Source organism: Ictalurus punctatus, chromosome 23, assembly GCF_001660625.3.
Source record: "Ictalurus punctatus breed USDA103 chromosome 23, Coco_2.0, whole genome shotgun sequence".
Taxonomy (NCBI): Eukaryota; Metazoa; Chordata; class Actinopteri; order Siluriformes; family Ictaluridae; genus Ictalurus; species Ictalurus punctatus.
The window spans coordinates 7,611,238-7,629,497 of NC_030438.2; the positions used below are offsets into that span (position 1 = coordinate 7,611,238).

At 37.5% G+C, this 18,260-nt stretch overlaps 1 protein-coding gene across 3 annotated transcripts in view; it reads right to left on the minus strand.

The window, feature by feature from the left end:
* The window catches only part of pde7a (phosphodiesterase 7A), a 40,231-nt gene extending 25,981 nt beyond the window's left edge, over nucleotides 1-14,250 (minus strand). The window contains exon 1 of one of the 3 annotated variants that reach the window (XM_017453255.3): nucleotides 12,948-14,250. In XM_017453255.3, coding sequence (XP_017308744.1) covers nucleotides 12,948-13,085 — 138 coding nt within the window. In that variant the 5' untranslated portion in view covers nucleotides 13,086-14,250. The remainder of the gene's footprint in view (nucleotides 1-12,947) is intronic. The other 2 variants (XM_017453259.3, XM_017453258.3) reach the window with 2 other exon arrangements.
* Nucleotides 14,251-18,260: the final 4,010 nt, after the last annotated feature.

The following is an 18,260-nucleotide window of genomic DNA, read 5'->3' on the forward strand; positions in this document are numbered from 1 at the left end:
GTCGGATCCTTCGACAGATGCGTGTGATGTTTAATGTGTTCCAGACATGCTTTCTTAAGCGCGGAAATTACATTTTTACCTTTATATCCTTATCTGTAAATGTTAGAATTAATATTTCCATTTTACATAAAGGCTTGTCCTGACAGCGAGCGAGTCTCCGTTAAACTTCACTGGACGAGCGCGATTCCATGCCCACGCGTCAATCAAACAGCACGCGATAGAAAGGAAGCACAATAACTCATTTTGATCAAATATGTTGTTTGATGCTATATTTAGAAACAAAAGTAACAGTGTTTTTTATGAGAGCGGTAACTGTAATGGGGTTATAACATGTCACTGTGTATAAATATATAAGAGGTGTCATACATTTACAGAATGAAGTAACATGTTACCGCATTCAAATGTGTGAATGTGTGTGTTACTGCAGAACATCCAACCTCTCAGCACTTAACAGTTAGTTTGAGCTTTGGTTTTTTTCCCCTTTTTTTTAGCGTTTTTAATATGGTGATTTAACTTCTGCTTTAAAGCTGGTGGACAAGCAGTTGTTTTTTTTTCTGTTTTCAAAATATAATGTTAACATTTGTAAAAATCCTTTGCACAATGTATAGCCTAGCCCACATAGATACATTTAATTGAATACCTTTTTCATAGTCTTCAATTTCCACTATGTTTGAAGGATAACGTCGGGCAGAATGTGAAACGACGTGTTTTTTGGGGAAAAATACAGAAAAGAAAAACCGGCTGTTTAATCCAACTAACTGATTAATCAAAGAAATAATCGACAGGTTAATCGATTATCAAAATAATCGCTAGCTGCAGACCTAGTTGTAAGTATGTAAGAACATACAGTATACGATTGGGAAATAAGCAATGGTGGAGCAATAGGAGTGATTCAGCAAAGCATGAGGTAATGATGATATACGGAAGAAGAACACGAGTATGTGAGAAGCTGGAACCATAATACTGCGCATATTCCTGCAACTTTTTTCAGTGTGAGAAAAACAGCATATAAATTGTTCTGGGCTTTTCAGGTCACGCAGACCTTTAAATCAATTAATATTTGCAATTTTGCAAGAACAAATCTCCTTTTATCCTTTAAAGGCATTGTTTATGCATCGGAATAAGAACATAAGTGGGATACTGCTGAAAACAAGATACACAACAAGGGAAGGAATTCATATTCTCAAAATGGTCGATATTTAAATAAAAAAAAAGAGATAGCACGGTTTATAGTAAGAAATCATTTTTTTAAACATGCTGTTGTAGGAATAAAAATCAACATCGGGGTGGTGTCATGAAGCGGAGTTACTGATATCACTCTTAAGTTGAAGAATTTGCTTTATATTTCCTTACACCAAAGCAATTTGCCAACGATTACAATTTTTATTTATTAAAAGTACGACACATCGTATATATTTTATCCATTTATAGAGATATTTAATGTTGTGGAACATCCACGAAACAGGTTAGGTCCACTATAAACACTCGTTCCCTCACCCACCGCTCTGTTTTCTCATTTGAAGCTAACGAGATTAAGACACTGATTTTTAAACACTGCATGTTAGCAAGAAACGGTAAATTTGTAGCTGCACTACGGTAGAAAAGGAACACTTTCTGACCAATCAGAAAGCTGAATAAAACACTTGCTGTTATTGGTAAATCATCAATGACATAGTGGTACAATAGTGTGCGAAGTGGAACTTTAATTGTGAAATGTAATGGAAAGAGCTAGTCACTCAGTGTAGTTAATTGCAACTAGCAAATAGCCAACATACAAGCCAAAAAAAAAAGCATTTTGCATGCACGGCATTTTGCGTGCATGTGTGGGTGGAAAATTTAATATTCAAATAATATTTGCATAATGCTTTGAGAAAATTCGAATAATAATATTGTCTGTGATGCCCATCCCTATACACAATGGTCTCAAGTCATAAGCTAGCTGCCGGTCAAGATTAATTTACACATGTGAATGTATGGTACATGTGAAATATTATGTACAGGCTGTGTAGGATGAAATAAGTCATGCTTACTGTCCAAATATCACCATTTGCTTTGTGCGTTAAAGAAATCTTGACTACAATCTAGCGAGCTCATTTTTGCGTCACACGGAACTTCACACCCAATGTCTGACCAGAATTTCGCATGCACAAAACATTCTAGCAAAGTCTAACAAATGCAAAAAAATTCACGGCATGCATAAAGCAAATGAAAACGTTCAAAAGACAAAGCAAGTTATAAAAAGGTACATGACATCTGATACTACAAAAATGAATTTAAAATAAAGCACACTATCAGGAAGATTAGTGAGTAGCAGACTTAGAAATAGTGGTTGCATGCACATGCACACATGCGCGTGCGCGCGCACACATACAAAAACAACAACAACTTGTGAAACACTGAACAGCTCATTCAGCATTCTTACCACATCCTGAAACTACGTCAATCCAACGGCTCTGCATGAAACCCTTATCGCCTCACTGAAGATAAACAAACTCAAGAAGAAACAGTCTCCAAACACGAGCGAGGAGGCCTCCAATGAAAACTCGCGGCACAGCCGACAGCTAATCTCTCACATTTCAGACTCCCTACCAATACCATGATACAGGCTGGCTTTGGATTTCAGTTTACACATGATAAAGCTAACGATAGGAACTAGAAGAACGAATAAACTGAGGTGGACGCTGCAGAGCTGCACGCGTACCGGGGCGCAATGTGAAATTCATAACACCACTGACGACCTACCATTACAAAACACTAAAGCACTATTGTGATGGAAATTCAGTGAATTTATTTCCTGGTGCATCTTAAATGAAAGTTCACTGTAATTTATACCGCAACCATTTTCTCAAACAAGTGATATAAGGCCACCGTTACCTCTTCAAGCCAGATTTACTCAAAAAGGGGTCAAATTGGTGCCCAGGAGCATAATATGAAGACTTTATTTGTACATGTAGCTAAAACGTGTACAAGACTTACATGAGAGAGAAATCAACAGGAGGCTTCACCAGAGTGAATACAGAGGTTTTACCACAAGATGTAAACAATTGGTAAGCCACAAAAACAGGAAGAACAGATTAGAGTTTGGCAAAAACATCTGAAAAAAAACGTACAGTTCTGGAACAGCATCCAACGGACAAATGAGATGAAGAACGACATGTACCAGAATGACAGGAAGTGAAGAGTACGGAGAAGGGAAGGAACCGATCATGATCAGAAGCACAGCACCTCATCTTATGGCGTATGTGTGTATAGCTGCCGATGGAACTGGTTCCTTGGTATTCATTGATGATGTGACTGCTGACAAAAGCAGCAGGATGAATACTGAAATGTACAGGGACAATCAGCCAAATGATTCAAAACTCACTGGACAGCGCTTCACAGTACAGAAGGATAATGACCCAAAGTATACAAGAAAGCAACCCAAATTATTTTTAAGACGAAGAAGTGGAATATTCTGCGATGACCAGGTCAATTGCCTGATCTGAACACCTGACAGAACATCGCCAGGGAAGAAACCCAGCGCTCTGGTGATGTTTACGAGTTAAAGACTTCAGGATTGCATTCAAAATGATATGTTTGTTAATTTGTACAATTGTTTTTACATATAAAAAGAAAAGTGCTGTAATTTGTACGTGATTATTTAATATAGAACATTCTGTTATATATTTAATATACAATAACTTTGCCGGTGTCCAAATATTTATGGACCTGACTGTATGTCTTAATAAGACAAAAAAAAATTCCCCCTAATAAGATTCCGAAGCTTGTGGATGGAAAAGTGTACGAAATATCCGACAAAGTACGATATAAATTAAAAAATATTTCGGCATAGCACAAAAACTTTTAAACTCCACCTACTTAAACATCAAATCACAGGCATGTTTTTCCACAAATGAACCACGTCGGCACAATTTCATCAATTCTTGCAATAACAATTTCAGATGGGGAAAATTAAGTGATTTCGTGCAGTCTCGTAACCCAGACCTCTGGTATTTTAGTGCTAAACATGGCAGAGAAGCATCAACTTTGACAGGAAGAGGCAATTTTACTGACATGGCAGACAACCAACCGCAGACTTTTCCTGTAATGAGTCAGCCTGTTTTTATTTTTATTTTATTCCACTGACTATAATATGCGCACAATGGGTCTCATTTATCAATCTGAATGCAAAGAAATGTAGTCGTAAAAAATTTTTTTTTTTCACAGAAATGCGCTTTGAAAACCAAGTTCGTTATGGAAAAACGTTTGTAACCAAAGATAGCTCCAGAATCTGAAAGTCCACATTACTGTAGGACACTCACTAAACTTTAAATCCTATAATAATTGGTGATGAGTTACTGCGATTTTAACTAGACATTACGACGTCATGGTTGAATCACTTATTATTATTATTATTATTATTATTATTATTATTATTATTATTTCATTTGCACACACCAACTGAATGAAAATTTTCTGACATTCATATTAACGACTTGAAAGAAAAGAAACCAAAACAAAGCCATAAGTTGAGACAAATAAATCTAGCCATTCAACTACGACAAAAGTAATGGTACGGTAACTGATGTGCTGCAGTGGCCGAGTTGCATTACTGGAAGATTTACAGCAAGGCACTCGTTCACTGTTTAGTCATCTTAAGCTCTTTTCCACCTTTCATGGAGATTTGTGGGCACCACACCATGTAACGTGCGCTGTAATTTATCAACATATGCACAGGGGTATGAAGAAAATCAGCAAATCTGGCAGGAATTGTTCATTCGGTGTGGCCTACAAAAACATTTACGCACACCTTTAGTAAACATTGATAAATAAGGCACAGTGGATGTGTTACAGTTTAAAATGTTATTTTCTTGTAGGAGGCTAGTTAACCAATCAGATGGCAACCTTCAGGATTCCGCCGCTCGTGGCAGGACAAGTGTACAAACGATAGACAGTCTGTGGCATACTGTACGTGGTCACGTCAAATTGCGTGATCTGATCTCCTGAGCACGTTTGAGCTTGCGGTCTTGGGAAAAAATCCCAGATGGTATCAAATCCATTTAACTCGGTGATCCCTGTATGATGAACGGATTTTAAATTTCACACACACCGAGGTTCCACTCATCCGCTATCATTACAGAATACAATGAGGTTTCACCTATAACCTTTTGGTATGCTGAAAGTGAGGCGGTAGGAAGTATTGTCTTGCTAAAAACTATGATTCAAGAACATGACGTCGGAAACTGTTACCGAGTCCAATCAGACACAGCAGGATGTTTTCAGGGCGTGTGACGACACAAACCAGCTCCACCAGAGCACCAGCACCAGCACCAACACTGTAAACTCCCAGAGTGAGCTGACATCACATTGATCGACCAGAGAGTCCGTATGACTAATAGTGGAAATCTATCAAGAGCCCAGCTGAGAGCCTGCTCTAAATACAGCAGCATCTCCAAATGAGACATCATCTTTTTCTTTTCTTTTTTTTTTCCTCCCCTTGTTAGTATTTATGGTGGTACAGAGAATCACAACAACAACAACAACAACAACAACAAGAGAGGAAAAAAACAACATTTAGTGAGAACACAAATAAATAGCAACACCACTGAACGGTATTTGTTGCCATGGCCCTTTTCATCAAAACTTGTTACATCATCACTTGATACGTTTTGACGTCTTGAATAAGCTGCCTCCCAACTATTTACAAAGCGAAATGTTCAATGTAAGAAATGATAAAAGTTACAGATCATGTCTTTGTTCCATCCCCCGCTCCCACACACACACTTTTTTTTTTTAAATGCTGCATTTATGGAAACAATCAAAAACTTACAAGTGACAAAACATTAACAACATATTCATCATAGGTTATTTGGCTAGAGAGGTAAATTTGTCTAAACCTAGTGCTAGCTAGCTAATAAACATCAACATAACTACAGAGTTTGCTTGTTATGGTGTCACAGTTTCACGGAAATGAGGTTTGAATGGTAAATTTTTTATTTTTTTATTTTTAAATAACAATAACGACGTTCTTTTATTTAAAAAAATAATAATTAATAAATAAATACAGGCCAGATTACTAGCTACGTTCCAATTACGTGAGCGTCAAAACTTTAATCCTACTTGTCCATCGTTTGTAACTCCTCACAGATACTTTGTTTCAAAGACTTTTTTTTGTTGTTTATTTTGTAACGTTAATATGCGGGTACTTCATATTTCTGAGGACCGTTTCCAAAAATCCCAATGCTTCAATTCTGGTCAAGGTTTTACTTTATTCATTTTGCCGTATGCTGCTTTAAAGCTGCGTGATTGATGCTAAACATTTAGATGACCAAAAAAAAAAAAAAAAAGTATCGTATTTACCGAATATAAATCAATAAATATGTTTTCATATTATAGCTGGCCTCTTTTTAATTCTCACTTGCCATCACTGCATGAGGAATTTATTTAAGCCATCTGCTGCCCTCATTAATTCATTTGTAGCCTATGGCAATCGCTATAATGATCATTAAGAGTATTTTTTGGTAAACGGCAGTTGATTTTCAAATTTGTACGATATGTAGACGTAAGTGTAAATATTAGGATCGCCATGTTGCCTACTTTATCCGCTTCCAAAAGGAATGATCGTTGTATAACAAGGATTAACACAGATCACGTGCTACTCATCACTGATTATTTTTTTTCTTCAACTTTCTAACATTAAATACTCTTTGGTGCTAGAGATGGCCATTTTGAGAACCTGAGACATAAAATTATTGTTCTTTACCCGCCAGATATCTGCTTTTTTTGTGACGGATATCATTGCACAACCCAAGTGACGATTAAAATCACGTCGTTTTGGTGAGCAAAGGCCTTTAACATCACCACATTTTGCAGTTCCATCCCGGTGGATGCGTCCGAGCTTTGCACTGACACACAAAGCTTTTGGTTTAGCGTACACTCTCCGGAACATGTGAGAAGACGCCTTCTTCTACAAAAACGCGCCTGTTTGAGAAGAACAAGAGTGGGTGAGTGGGACTGATGGGGGATGGAGTGATAGTAGTGAAACAGTGCAAAGAATGCAGAGAGAAAGTGTGAAGAGATTTTTTTTAAAGAGATTGAATGAGAAAGAAAGAAAGAGAGAGAGAGAGAGAGAGAGAGAGAGAGAGAGAGAGAGAGAGCATTGTGGCCATCTGCGAAGTTGGAAAGCAGCCAAACCTCTGCCCCTAAAGCCCGAGCACATGTTTAACCGCTTCACTCAGTAACATAGCTCACCTCGGTCCTCACACACACAGCAGCATGGAATAACCCCACACACACACTGCAACAGTCTCACCCTTTTATGACTGCATGCGCGCGCACGCACACACACAGCACTGCAAGAGTCACTCACGTTTTATGACTGCACAGAAACAATGTTTTCAAAAAGCTAACTGCTCTTCGCAGCTTGTGAAATATCTAGCAGACTTCGTTTAGACACAAATAAAATCTTCCCTTATTGAACTGCCGAGATTTACACACATCGTTGTCACTAAAATGACCGCACTTGTGTACAGCTGTGGTTCAAATTTAGTTTCATGCAACCCAGGATTCACGTAAACATCCTCAACTCATCCTAGAACAGCAAGACTTCCTCTTCGCTAGCGATATCAATTAACAGAATCCATTCATGACGGATCGTTGTAGTCTGGCTGAATGAAATTAATCAGCTCTCGAAAACCATGTTGCCTATCGGTGTCATCGAAGGTGACGCGTCACAGATAGGCAACATGTCATTGGAAATCATTTTACACATTCAGTTCGGTTATTCCTTCTGCCTTTTGAGCTCCAGTCGTTTTCCCCAGGCTAAAACGAAGGTTATTGTTGGTTGTGCGGTTTCATATCCTGGTCACGGAAGCTGCTGGATGCACCTTGTCAAACAGTATATCAGTGTATCACGGTATTGTACTTTAAAACACAATCACAATGTTTGCAATTAACATTAATCGCCATTTCAATTTCAATGATCACAAATGTAACTATGGCATGCTGGCTTAAATTTTTCCTCGTGTGTCTGTTGCACGTGTTTTTACGCATGATGACCTTGCTTAAATCGACCATCGATATGTGCTGTAGTTTGACATGTTGGGTGTTCTGAGACGCTTTTCAGCTCACCATTGTTGTAAAGAGTAGTTATGTCCATTTAACCTTGGCTCTCATTCACTTGCTCAGATGAAGCGCTGGTCTTTTTGCTGTTGTATATTTGGTGCTTCTTCACCTAATAGTACTTCTTTTTCATGCACAGTACATGCGGTGTTTGCCAGCTTCTGATTGGATATCTACAGGCAGGTCACACACACTTTTTTTTATTTGGCACAGTTGAATTCTTGCCATTAGTTTCACAAACTGATCCTAGTTTTATAGTCTATGCGACCCGCTAAATATGATCAATTCTGTGCATCCAGACCAGCTTTGTTTGTCCATCCCATCTCACCATGAAACATGAAGTCAGCCCAAACGTGCTTACGAAAGCACACAAATACAAGCGTCTTCGTCACAACAATTCCCGCCCATAGACAGGTTTACATATGACAAGCGCACAAAGGCTTGTGCAAGTCTAGGCTTGGACTCAAGGCTCCGTCCCACATTCCACACACACATGAAATTCTAACCAAAAGTCCTGGAGGCATTCCGATTTTAAAGGCCAGAAAGTACCACGTCACACATTTGACCGATATTTCAATCGATTCTCGAACAGTACGAAAGCTGACGTTTGATCGCTTTTTTGCTTTTAAAGTCAATTTGTGATTATTTGTATGAAGGGACCTGTAATCCCACTCCGACACATGATAAATGGACTGCTATATCTAAAAAAAAGTCTACAACACTCACTCAAGTTCAATATAGAACTGCAAGATGCATTTAATCAGCTGTTAGACAACGTAGTAAAAATACCAGAATACTTAAGTATCCACGAGCAGTAAAAGCCAACATCAAACGCACCAATAAAGAAATTCTAACATTAAGTTTCTCACAACCCATCAGCTCAAACTTGATATTGCTTTCAGCAGAACTACTTTCCGTAAACCCCTGTCTGTTCCCACCTTACAACTAAAATTAGTTTAAAACCACTGGCTTAAAAATGGGCTACATTTACATTGACATATTTGTAATAATACTTCATTTAGCTCTAGATCTAGAACCTTCGAGCAATTCCACTGTTCTATCGATGCCAAGTAACAAGTAAAAAGTTTGAACAACTGTTACAGGCCATATAACTCTGGATCTTTAAGGGCACTACATTTGTTTTTCCAGCTCCAATAGAAACAGACGAGAAGTAAACACATCTGTGACGCCGCTCAATTTATATTATTTACAAACTTGCAGCTGAAGATAAGAGACCAGGCAGACAGTAAAGATTACAGCCGAAGAGCACACAGAGCCGAAAGATAGAAGACAAAACCGCAGCACAGACCAAAGAGTATAAACACAGAGCCTAACAGAGTATAAACCTTACATTATGAAGATCAGAGTGTAAACCCTAAAATATACACACTGCCAGACTATACCCACACAGTATAAAACACACTGGTATTAAAACCTTCTAGTATACGCCCACATTTTAAATACCAAGTATGACCGTTATATGAAGCCCAAAGTTTAAAAAATAGTAAGGTTAAACCCCAGAATCCGAACTCCAGTAGTATAAACCACAAGTATTGAACTCTTGTAATATATTCCCAAAGGTTATAGTGCTGATTATATCCATTATACGAATCTCAAGTATAAAAATTAGTAAAAGTATAAGCCATATAAATATTAAACCCTTCTAACAGTATACACTCCAAGTTTATAGCACTGAGTATAACCATTATACGAACCCCAAAGTTTAAAAAATAGTAAAGTTAAACCCCAGAAACTGAATCCCTTTAGTATAAAGCACACTAGTACTAAACCTCGTAGTATTAACCCCCCTGTAATATAAGCCATAGCTGAAACTCCACAACACAAAATAAGGTCCAAACCCCAAAAGAATAAAACCAAATAATACAAGACAGGATAAGCCTAGTGGTAAAAGATTGAAGTATAAACCACATGTTAAATGGATGTAGTATTAAATTCCTGCAATGGCCTATATATACAGATTTAAAGACTATAACCACATTAGTATTAAACCCCCATAGTAATATACAAATTCTGTAGTATAAAACCCACAGTATAAAAAGCTGTAGTAGAAACTCCAGCTCACAAACAGGTTATGAACCCCAGGAGAATAAGACTTAAAAAATACAAAACCCAGTAGTAAAAGTCTCAAGTATAAACCACGAGTATTAAACCATTGTAGTATTCAAGTCTTTCTATAAGCTTAATCGTGTATACTGTATTGTGTAAAACTACAAAATGAAGTACTGTAGCCTCTAAGTACAAACCTTAAAACAGAAACCGACATTAGTATTAAACCATTCTAGTATTAAACCCTTGTAGTATATACACTCAGATTGTACAAAACAAGAATATAACTTTCATCAAATAAACCCATAACTATAAAAAGTACTCAAAACTTCATAATAAAAAAACTAATCCTAATATAATCTCCATATAGAAACCCCAGCGTGGACACTAGAAATATAAACCTTTCACCATTCCAGTACTAAACTCCTGTAGTATACTCTGAGCTGTAAACATTACATCATAAAATTTATAGTAATAAAATAAAGTATAAGAAGCCTTTGTACATATTCCGAAAAGCAAACCTAATTTAACTGTACATGTATAAACCCCAGTGTGTGAACCCAAGAAGTAGTACAAAATATAAGTATTGAAGCATTCTAGTATTAAACACCTGTAATATAAGTGCAGTAACTACCATTACCAGTATTAAGCCATTGTTTAATTAAACTATGTTATACTCATAAGTGAATAACAGAGTACAACCTTCATCAAATAAACCCTAAAGCCGTAATTAACATTCCAGAATACAAACCGAATTTAACTGTGTGTGTGCTACAGTGTAAACACTGCAAGTAAAAACCTTAAGTACAAAACAAGTATTCTAGCATGTCTTGTAGTATATATGTTTAGAGTTTTATAAACACGATTATATAACCCCAAATTATAAAATCTTGTAGAAACTCCAGAATACAAACCTAATATAAACTCAGTGTATAAACACCCGAGTGTGAACCCTAGAAGTTTAGATGGAGTGCAAAACACCATTATACACTCTTAAAAATAAAGGCTCCAATTAGAACCAAGAAAGGTTTTTCATAGGATGCCATAGGAGAACCCTTTTAAGGTGCACAGAGAATCCTTTATTTTTTGAGAGTGTAGTACTAATTTCCTGTAGTAGAACCTTCACTGTGTAAACCCCAAAAAAATTCCAGAATACAAACAAGGGACAAACCCCAGCTGTTATAAAAAAAAAAAAAAGAGAGAGAGAGAACAGAACTAGTCATAAAATCCTGAAGTATAAACACTGTAGTGGCTATACACTCAAAAGTGTATAACACAAAAGTATATAACCTTCATCATATAAATTACAAACCTAATATAAACACGGTATATAAATGCTAGTGTGAACCCATGAAGTATCAAATAGTTCTAGTATTAAAGTACCAAACAAAAGTATTACACCATTCTAAAAAGGTACAACCCCTTAAATTCACACATTTAAAATCTGTATCCCATGTTTATATATTTCTGTAAAGCTGCTTTAAGACAACGACCATTGTAAAAATCACTATACAAATAAAATTGAATTGTATAAACCCCAAAGTATAAAAAGCCATAGTCAAAGTTCCAAAATACAAACATCGGACAAATCCCAGCTGTATAAACCCAACGATTTAAAAGAGACAAAACTAGTTGTAAAAATCTCAAGTATAAACCCTGTAGTAGCTATACACTCAACAGTATATAATACAAGAGTATACAACCATCATCATATAGACAATGGATCCAATTTAAACAGTGTATAAATGCCAGTGTGAACTGGGGGAGCATCAAACAATTCTATTAGTAAACTCTTAGAGAAAAACCTACAGAGTTTACAGTAGATACAAGAATAGAATATAACCTTAGAAGTATAAAGTTTGAGTACAAAAAAGTATTCTAGAAACCAAACCTAGCTGACGAAACCTAACTGTAAACCTACTTTAAACTCAAAGTAAAAAAAAAAGAAACAAACTAGTACTAGAAATCTCAAGTATAAACTCTGTAGTAGCTATACATTCAACAGTATATAAACTTCATGATATAAACTACAAACCAAATATAAACTCAAGGTATAAACCCCAGTGTGAATGCTAGAAGCGTCAAACAATTCTAGTATTACGTACAAAAAAAAGGTATTAAACCAGATATATAAAACCCAAAAGAATAAAAAGCCAGTCAAAAGTCCACAAAGTTTATTTACAAAAAAGTATTCTAGAAACCAAACCTTGCTGATGAAACCTAACCGTATAAAAGTAAAAAGAGAAACAAACCTGTAGTACAAATCTCAAGTATAAACCCTGTAGTAGCTATACACTCAACAGTGTATAAAACAAGCGTATATATAACCTTCATCATATAAACTACAAACCCATTATGAACTCTGTGTATAAACCCCAGTGTGAACACTAGAAGTTCTAAACAGTTTCATCATTAAACTCCTGTAGAGTTTAGAGCAGATACAAAAGTAGCATATAACCCTAGAGGTAGGCTATAAATCTTCAGTACAAAACAAAAGAGTGTATACAAAACAGTGAATAACTATAGTTTTTTAACTGCAAACACTACAGACCTAATATAGATTCGGGGTATAAACCCCAGTGTGAACACTAAGGAGTATCAAACAATTCTAGTAGCTATTAAGTACAAAACAAGACAAAAGTATCACACCATTCTAGATGTAGACTATAACTGTATAATCCCCAAATTATAGAATATAGTATTGTTAAATTTGGAACATAAACACGGATTAATGGTAATGTGAACGCAGAAGTGAAATGAATGATTTAATGGGATTTTACCTGCGCCAGCTGCCGCGGGTCCGGAGCGCCGAACAGAGAGGAGCTGGAGCTGAAGCTGATCGCTCCTCTCCGGCTCAGCACATGTTTGGGAACCGGCCTGTCCAGAGGCAACACCGGTAACTGATAACATACTTCCATTGAACAATATGAACGCTGGATCCGGATCAAAAAAAGATTCAATTAAAAAAGAAGAAGGAAAAAAACAGATCATTAAAACAAAACTCAGGGAGTTGGCACGGAACGGCGTCTTCAACCAAACAAAAAAAATGGGTGTATTATTATTATTTGTTTTTCTTGAAACACAATAAACCGACGTTCAAGTGTCGAAGTGCTTCATTTTGTTCGGTTCGATGGGGAAACTCGCGCGTGCGCGCGCGCGCACACACACACCGGCGTCGTTGTTGGTGCTGTCCGTGTTCGCCCGTACGCGTGGTCCATTTTTTCCCTCTTTCTTTCTTTCTTTCTTTATTCGGTTTTTACTCCATTCCTCTTTTTCTCAGGCAAACCGGGCCCTACTAACGACGAGGCCTGGATCTTTTCAGTATCTTTTAAAAAATGCTTCCTCATTTTTAAACTCCTCTGTGTGTGTATGTGTGTGTGCCAGAGAGGGAATTAGTCGAGCCTCATCGTGAAATGGCTCCGCGCAACGTTTCCGAATAAAAAGACAAAAGGCATGACCAAAAAATAAATAAATAAATAAATAAATAAATATATAAAGCACGAAGAGGAAGAGGAATGCACGCGCGATTTAAAAAAAAAAAAAGGAAGGAAGGAATCCAGCAGGAAATGAAATGAAAGAAGAGGAGAGGAGCAGCGACTAGTTTTCGTCAGGGGGTTCCGACGGGTTTTCATTCAAGATCAGCGCCGCATTTTTATTCGACCTTTTTTATTATTATTCCGTCCCTTTTTTTCGTTTTCTTTTTTTCCCCCTCCCTCAATGCAGATAGATGAGAGCAGACCTCACAGCTCACTCAATGCACCAGTGTGTGGCTTGGCCACAAAAAAACAACACAATAATTCAAAAAATAAGTAAATAATGAAGCATTTCCAGCGCAGGTATTTTGCTTCTTCGTTCATTTCATTCATTTGGCGCTCTCTTCTTGAAATTAATTTTTTAAAAATAAAAAATAAAGGGGGGAAAAAACACGCACAACCAGTTAGCTCCACAGGCTTCTTCTTTTCTTTTCCCCCCCCCTTTGCTTTTCCCCAAAACACTGCAAGCTGCTTCCGAACATGCAGACAGGAGGCTGTCGAAAAGCGCCTCTTAGAAAACAAATTCCAGCCAATACCCGCGCGGCTGCTCGTGTAAACCCGGATCTGTTTGGACGAAGTCGAAACGCGATTTCAATACGGGCGATCTGATTGGCTAGACGACCTGGGCGACTCCGCGACTGATTGATATGCGGTCGTGCGCCGACTGTATGGACCTCAGCGAGGGTATTCCACACGCCGGGGTTTGCCCTACATCACCACCTGTGATTACCTTCACTGGCATGAGTCACTCAGTGAACACACATTCTCACTTAAAGTGGCCCTGAAATCAAAATGGGTGTTTCACAGCTTGTCCCTTACTGTTATGGACGCCAATATGATAGCATTTCTAGGGGAAACGCGTTAATATGTCCCAGTATTTGCGTACTCTTTTGTTACGCACTCAAAAGTATGTACTTTTTCTTCACGAAAAGAGCGAATACTTCTAGCGCGTGGAGTAAGAAGGCAAATTGGGATGCAGCAAACCTGTACTGTTCTTGTGTTCATCCAGTTAACATGCTACACACAACAGCAAGACGGTAAAGTCTAAGGTTTTTTTTTTTTTTTTCATCCTCACGATAAAGTCATAGTGCAGGGCTATTGTTAGCTTCATTTCTAGTAATAGGTATTTTCTTAACTTCATAGTTGTTTATGTATGACGAAGCATACACTCTGGGGCCTTTCTTCAATTTACTATATACGTATGATGAACATTGTTGACGTTCATTTTTGGGAGATAATGCAGACACCAGGTTTAAAACAACACCTTTGCCATTATAGTGACCCACTGCTCTCTAGAATGTATATGCTCAGGCCTGGGGGGCCTTGTTTAAACTAAACAAGCAAGAAAAATGTGTATTAATACCTGTGTATACTTAGCATGCTTTAGCATCCATGAGTCATAGGCAAATGTTGACCCACATTTAACACTTCATATGGGTCATATACCACCATGGACTGACAGCGATGAACTCATCCAAATCTGACTGCCAGAACACGGCCACAACTCAGCCTTGATGACAGGAACGCTGTACAGCAGGGGGAAGACAGGAATGACTTCAATGGCCCCCCAGAAATCAAGGAGCCCACCGAAGATCCACGGCTGAGAAGGCCTTGTTTATTAACCTGTCATGATTCAGGTTGTTAAAAAGCATTATAATTATGATTTTATTTCCTATGAGACTTGGGTTGATTAACCCATTAAACGCTTTCCCAACATGATCTCTTTTCGGCTTATAGTTAATCCAGGATTATATTCGGCATGTAATAGTATGTAAAAGTAAGGAATAAATCATTTGGGGGTGTGCTGCTATGGAAAAATAATCATCAACCATGTGGTGTGGTGTGATGCAGCCTGATACAAAGTTGATTAATTTCCAATAACAGCATGTCCCAAAGATGCTCTTATACCACAGCAATTTATACCAACACTAGTAAATGATTTTTTTTTATTCATCAAAGAATGATACATCATCCACTTATAGTTATATTTAATGTTGTGGAACATCTGTGAAAAAAGTTAGTTCCTATTATCACTTACTTTACAGAAGCTATCACAGTTGTGTCCTCAACTGTCTTTTTTTTCTCTTACTTAAGAAAAAAACAAACAGTCGTTTTACCAAGAAACCAGAATGCGTAAACTCCTCTGTCCCGAAGACTTTCGGCATGTCATAAAACTTTCTGACTATTACAAAGCTCTGACACTGAAGACTCCTTCCATGAACATTCAATAAACTTCTCCTTACTTCACATTTTTCATCATCTTATACTTGCAAATTTATAACAGTTACAACACAAGACTCAATTCACAGGACAAGACACAGAAGTTAAAGTTAAAGCTAAAGGTGCAGTTAATGTTCATGAACAGAATGATTGGAAACCATTTTATTTGGCCATTCTGAACGGGCCCATAAGTTCCCTCATACATGCATTCATCAACTGTTTATTTATTCAGAACACTTTCTTATTTGAACATTTATAGAAATAGTAATAGCTATAAATGCATCGGCTGGGTTAGCTACTACGCCAACAATACATATGACCGCTGAAGGGTGTAGGAAAGTCATGGCATTTGTAGATTATCTATACCCATTCATACATTAATTAGCAGATATTAGCACAGCAATTATTTGGATTTCTTCACCTCCACTTTTTTTTTAAATGCTTGGTTTCTTGTCTTGGTGTAAACTGAGTATGCTATTCAAGTCTCTAATCCCCTGAAATTCCAGGAACGATGGTAAACAGCCAATAACACTACACATTTCACAGTGCATCACGTCCAGGATTACGCTTCACATCCGACACTATAAGAAAATTCATCACTTTTAGGCCTGAGCTTGATTCATTTTAGTCTCGAGGACAAACCTGTGGTTGTAAAAGAATTAGAGATAAGATGTTTTTGCTTTAGAGCATTTGAATGTTTTAACTTGAATTGCAGGAGGCCGAGGGGACAATAGAGTGCCATGCCATGGCAACAATCAGGCTGTATGCCAATAGTGGGTACAATGACTTGCTCCCACCTCCTCCCTAGCAGCGTAGAATACAATTCAGCACAGCCCAACCCCCTGCCATGAAGCCCTGAGCCTCTTCCGGCAAGATCAATTTCACCCTCCTGAAGTACAAACCTGGACCAGAATGTACAGTAATTTTACTAAATATGCATACTGGATATTTTATTATATATATTATATATTAGACAAGCACAGTTTATGTAGTAAACTGTGCTTGTAGACACATATATAGGGGGGGGGGGGGGGGGGGGGGGGCATTTAACCTCTTTAGACCAAGCACAATTAAGATGATAATCATTCAAAATCATTAACTGGAATATTGTTATGATGTTTAAAATCCAGCTATACAACAATAAATATGTCAAAAAATGTCATTTTTCTGTTGTTTTTTTATTTTTCCTGGTCATGCTTTTCAATGGAACACCTCTGCCTGGTTACACGGTTGCCTTAAATAACCAATCAGACGCCCGGATCTTGCATTTTACATTGTAATAAAAATGCATGCTTTAAAGATTAGAAAATTACAGAATTATGAAGATTACAAAATGACAAAAGCGGGTTGTAATTGTTATCTCAATGTATAAACATTGAAAGTAAAAATATATATTTTTAAATTCCCCTGAGTATGTGAGTATGTACAATCCTGAAATAAATCATAACCCATCGATATCGTATGCACATGTAGTTGTTGCAGTCATGCATTACATTGAAAACGTCAAAATGTTTGCATCCGCCATGTGTTACTTTACATTTTATCTACAATAAATAAATCAGTCAGATTTCCAAAAGGCTTTTGTATGGGAAAAGGCAAGGGATATTCATATATCCATATATCACAGTTCATTCTAGGGTGTCACTGGTGGTTACTCCTTAGTTACACCCATTATTTTTTTTTAGCAGGAGTTCCTTCACTGCTACACAACAGCTGGATGATAGCTGTTTACATTGTTAATGTATGTGCTGTAATGGTGATTGGGATAATATAATGCATGCATTGAGTTGCTTAACCAAAGCAGTGATGGACAGCATGCAATATGCTACAGTCTCCATGCACAGCTCATCAGGGACTTTCCTCATTCCCTAACTAGGAGGAAACCATTTAGCAATGATTTGTTTCTAAAGCACTGCTTGTGGTACACAGTGTTCATGCGCCTGCATCAGCTTCACCGAAGGCCCCAGGGGAAGTGTGCTGTGATGAGAGGAGGGAAGCGGCGCACCTGTTAATTCCCCCTGAGACGCTGCCCGAGAGGCTCTGAATCCGGTGTACGTTTTGCCCCAGTCATCAGAACACACACACACTGCATAATTGACATGGTTTGTTTATGTCAGGCATGGCGCAGGGCCCAGTCCTGATACCGTTTCTATCCACTTCCCTTCACTACTTCCACTTGGAAGGATCCGTCAAGTATTCGGGGTCAACGAAGTCTCTTTCTAACAAAATCCATTTCATTGCACATCCACCTCTTGCATAGCTTTCTTAAAATGACTTAAACCCCAGTTTTATTTGATCTCAACATTTTATCTAACTTATACATAACAAAAGAATTCCTTT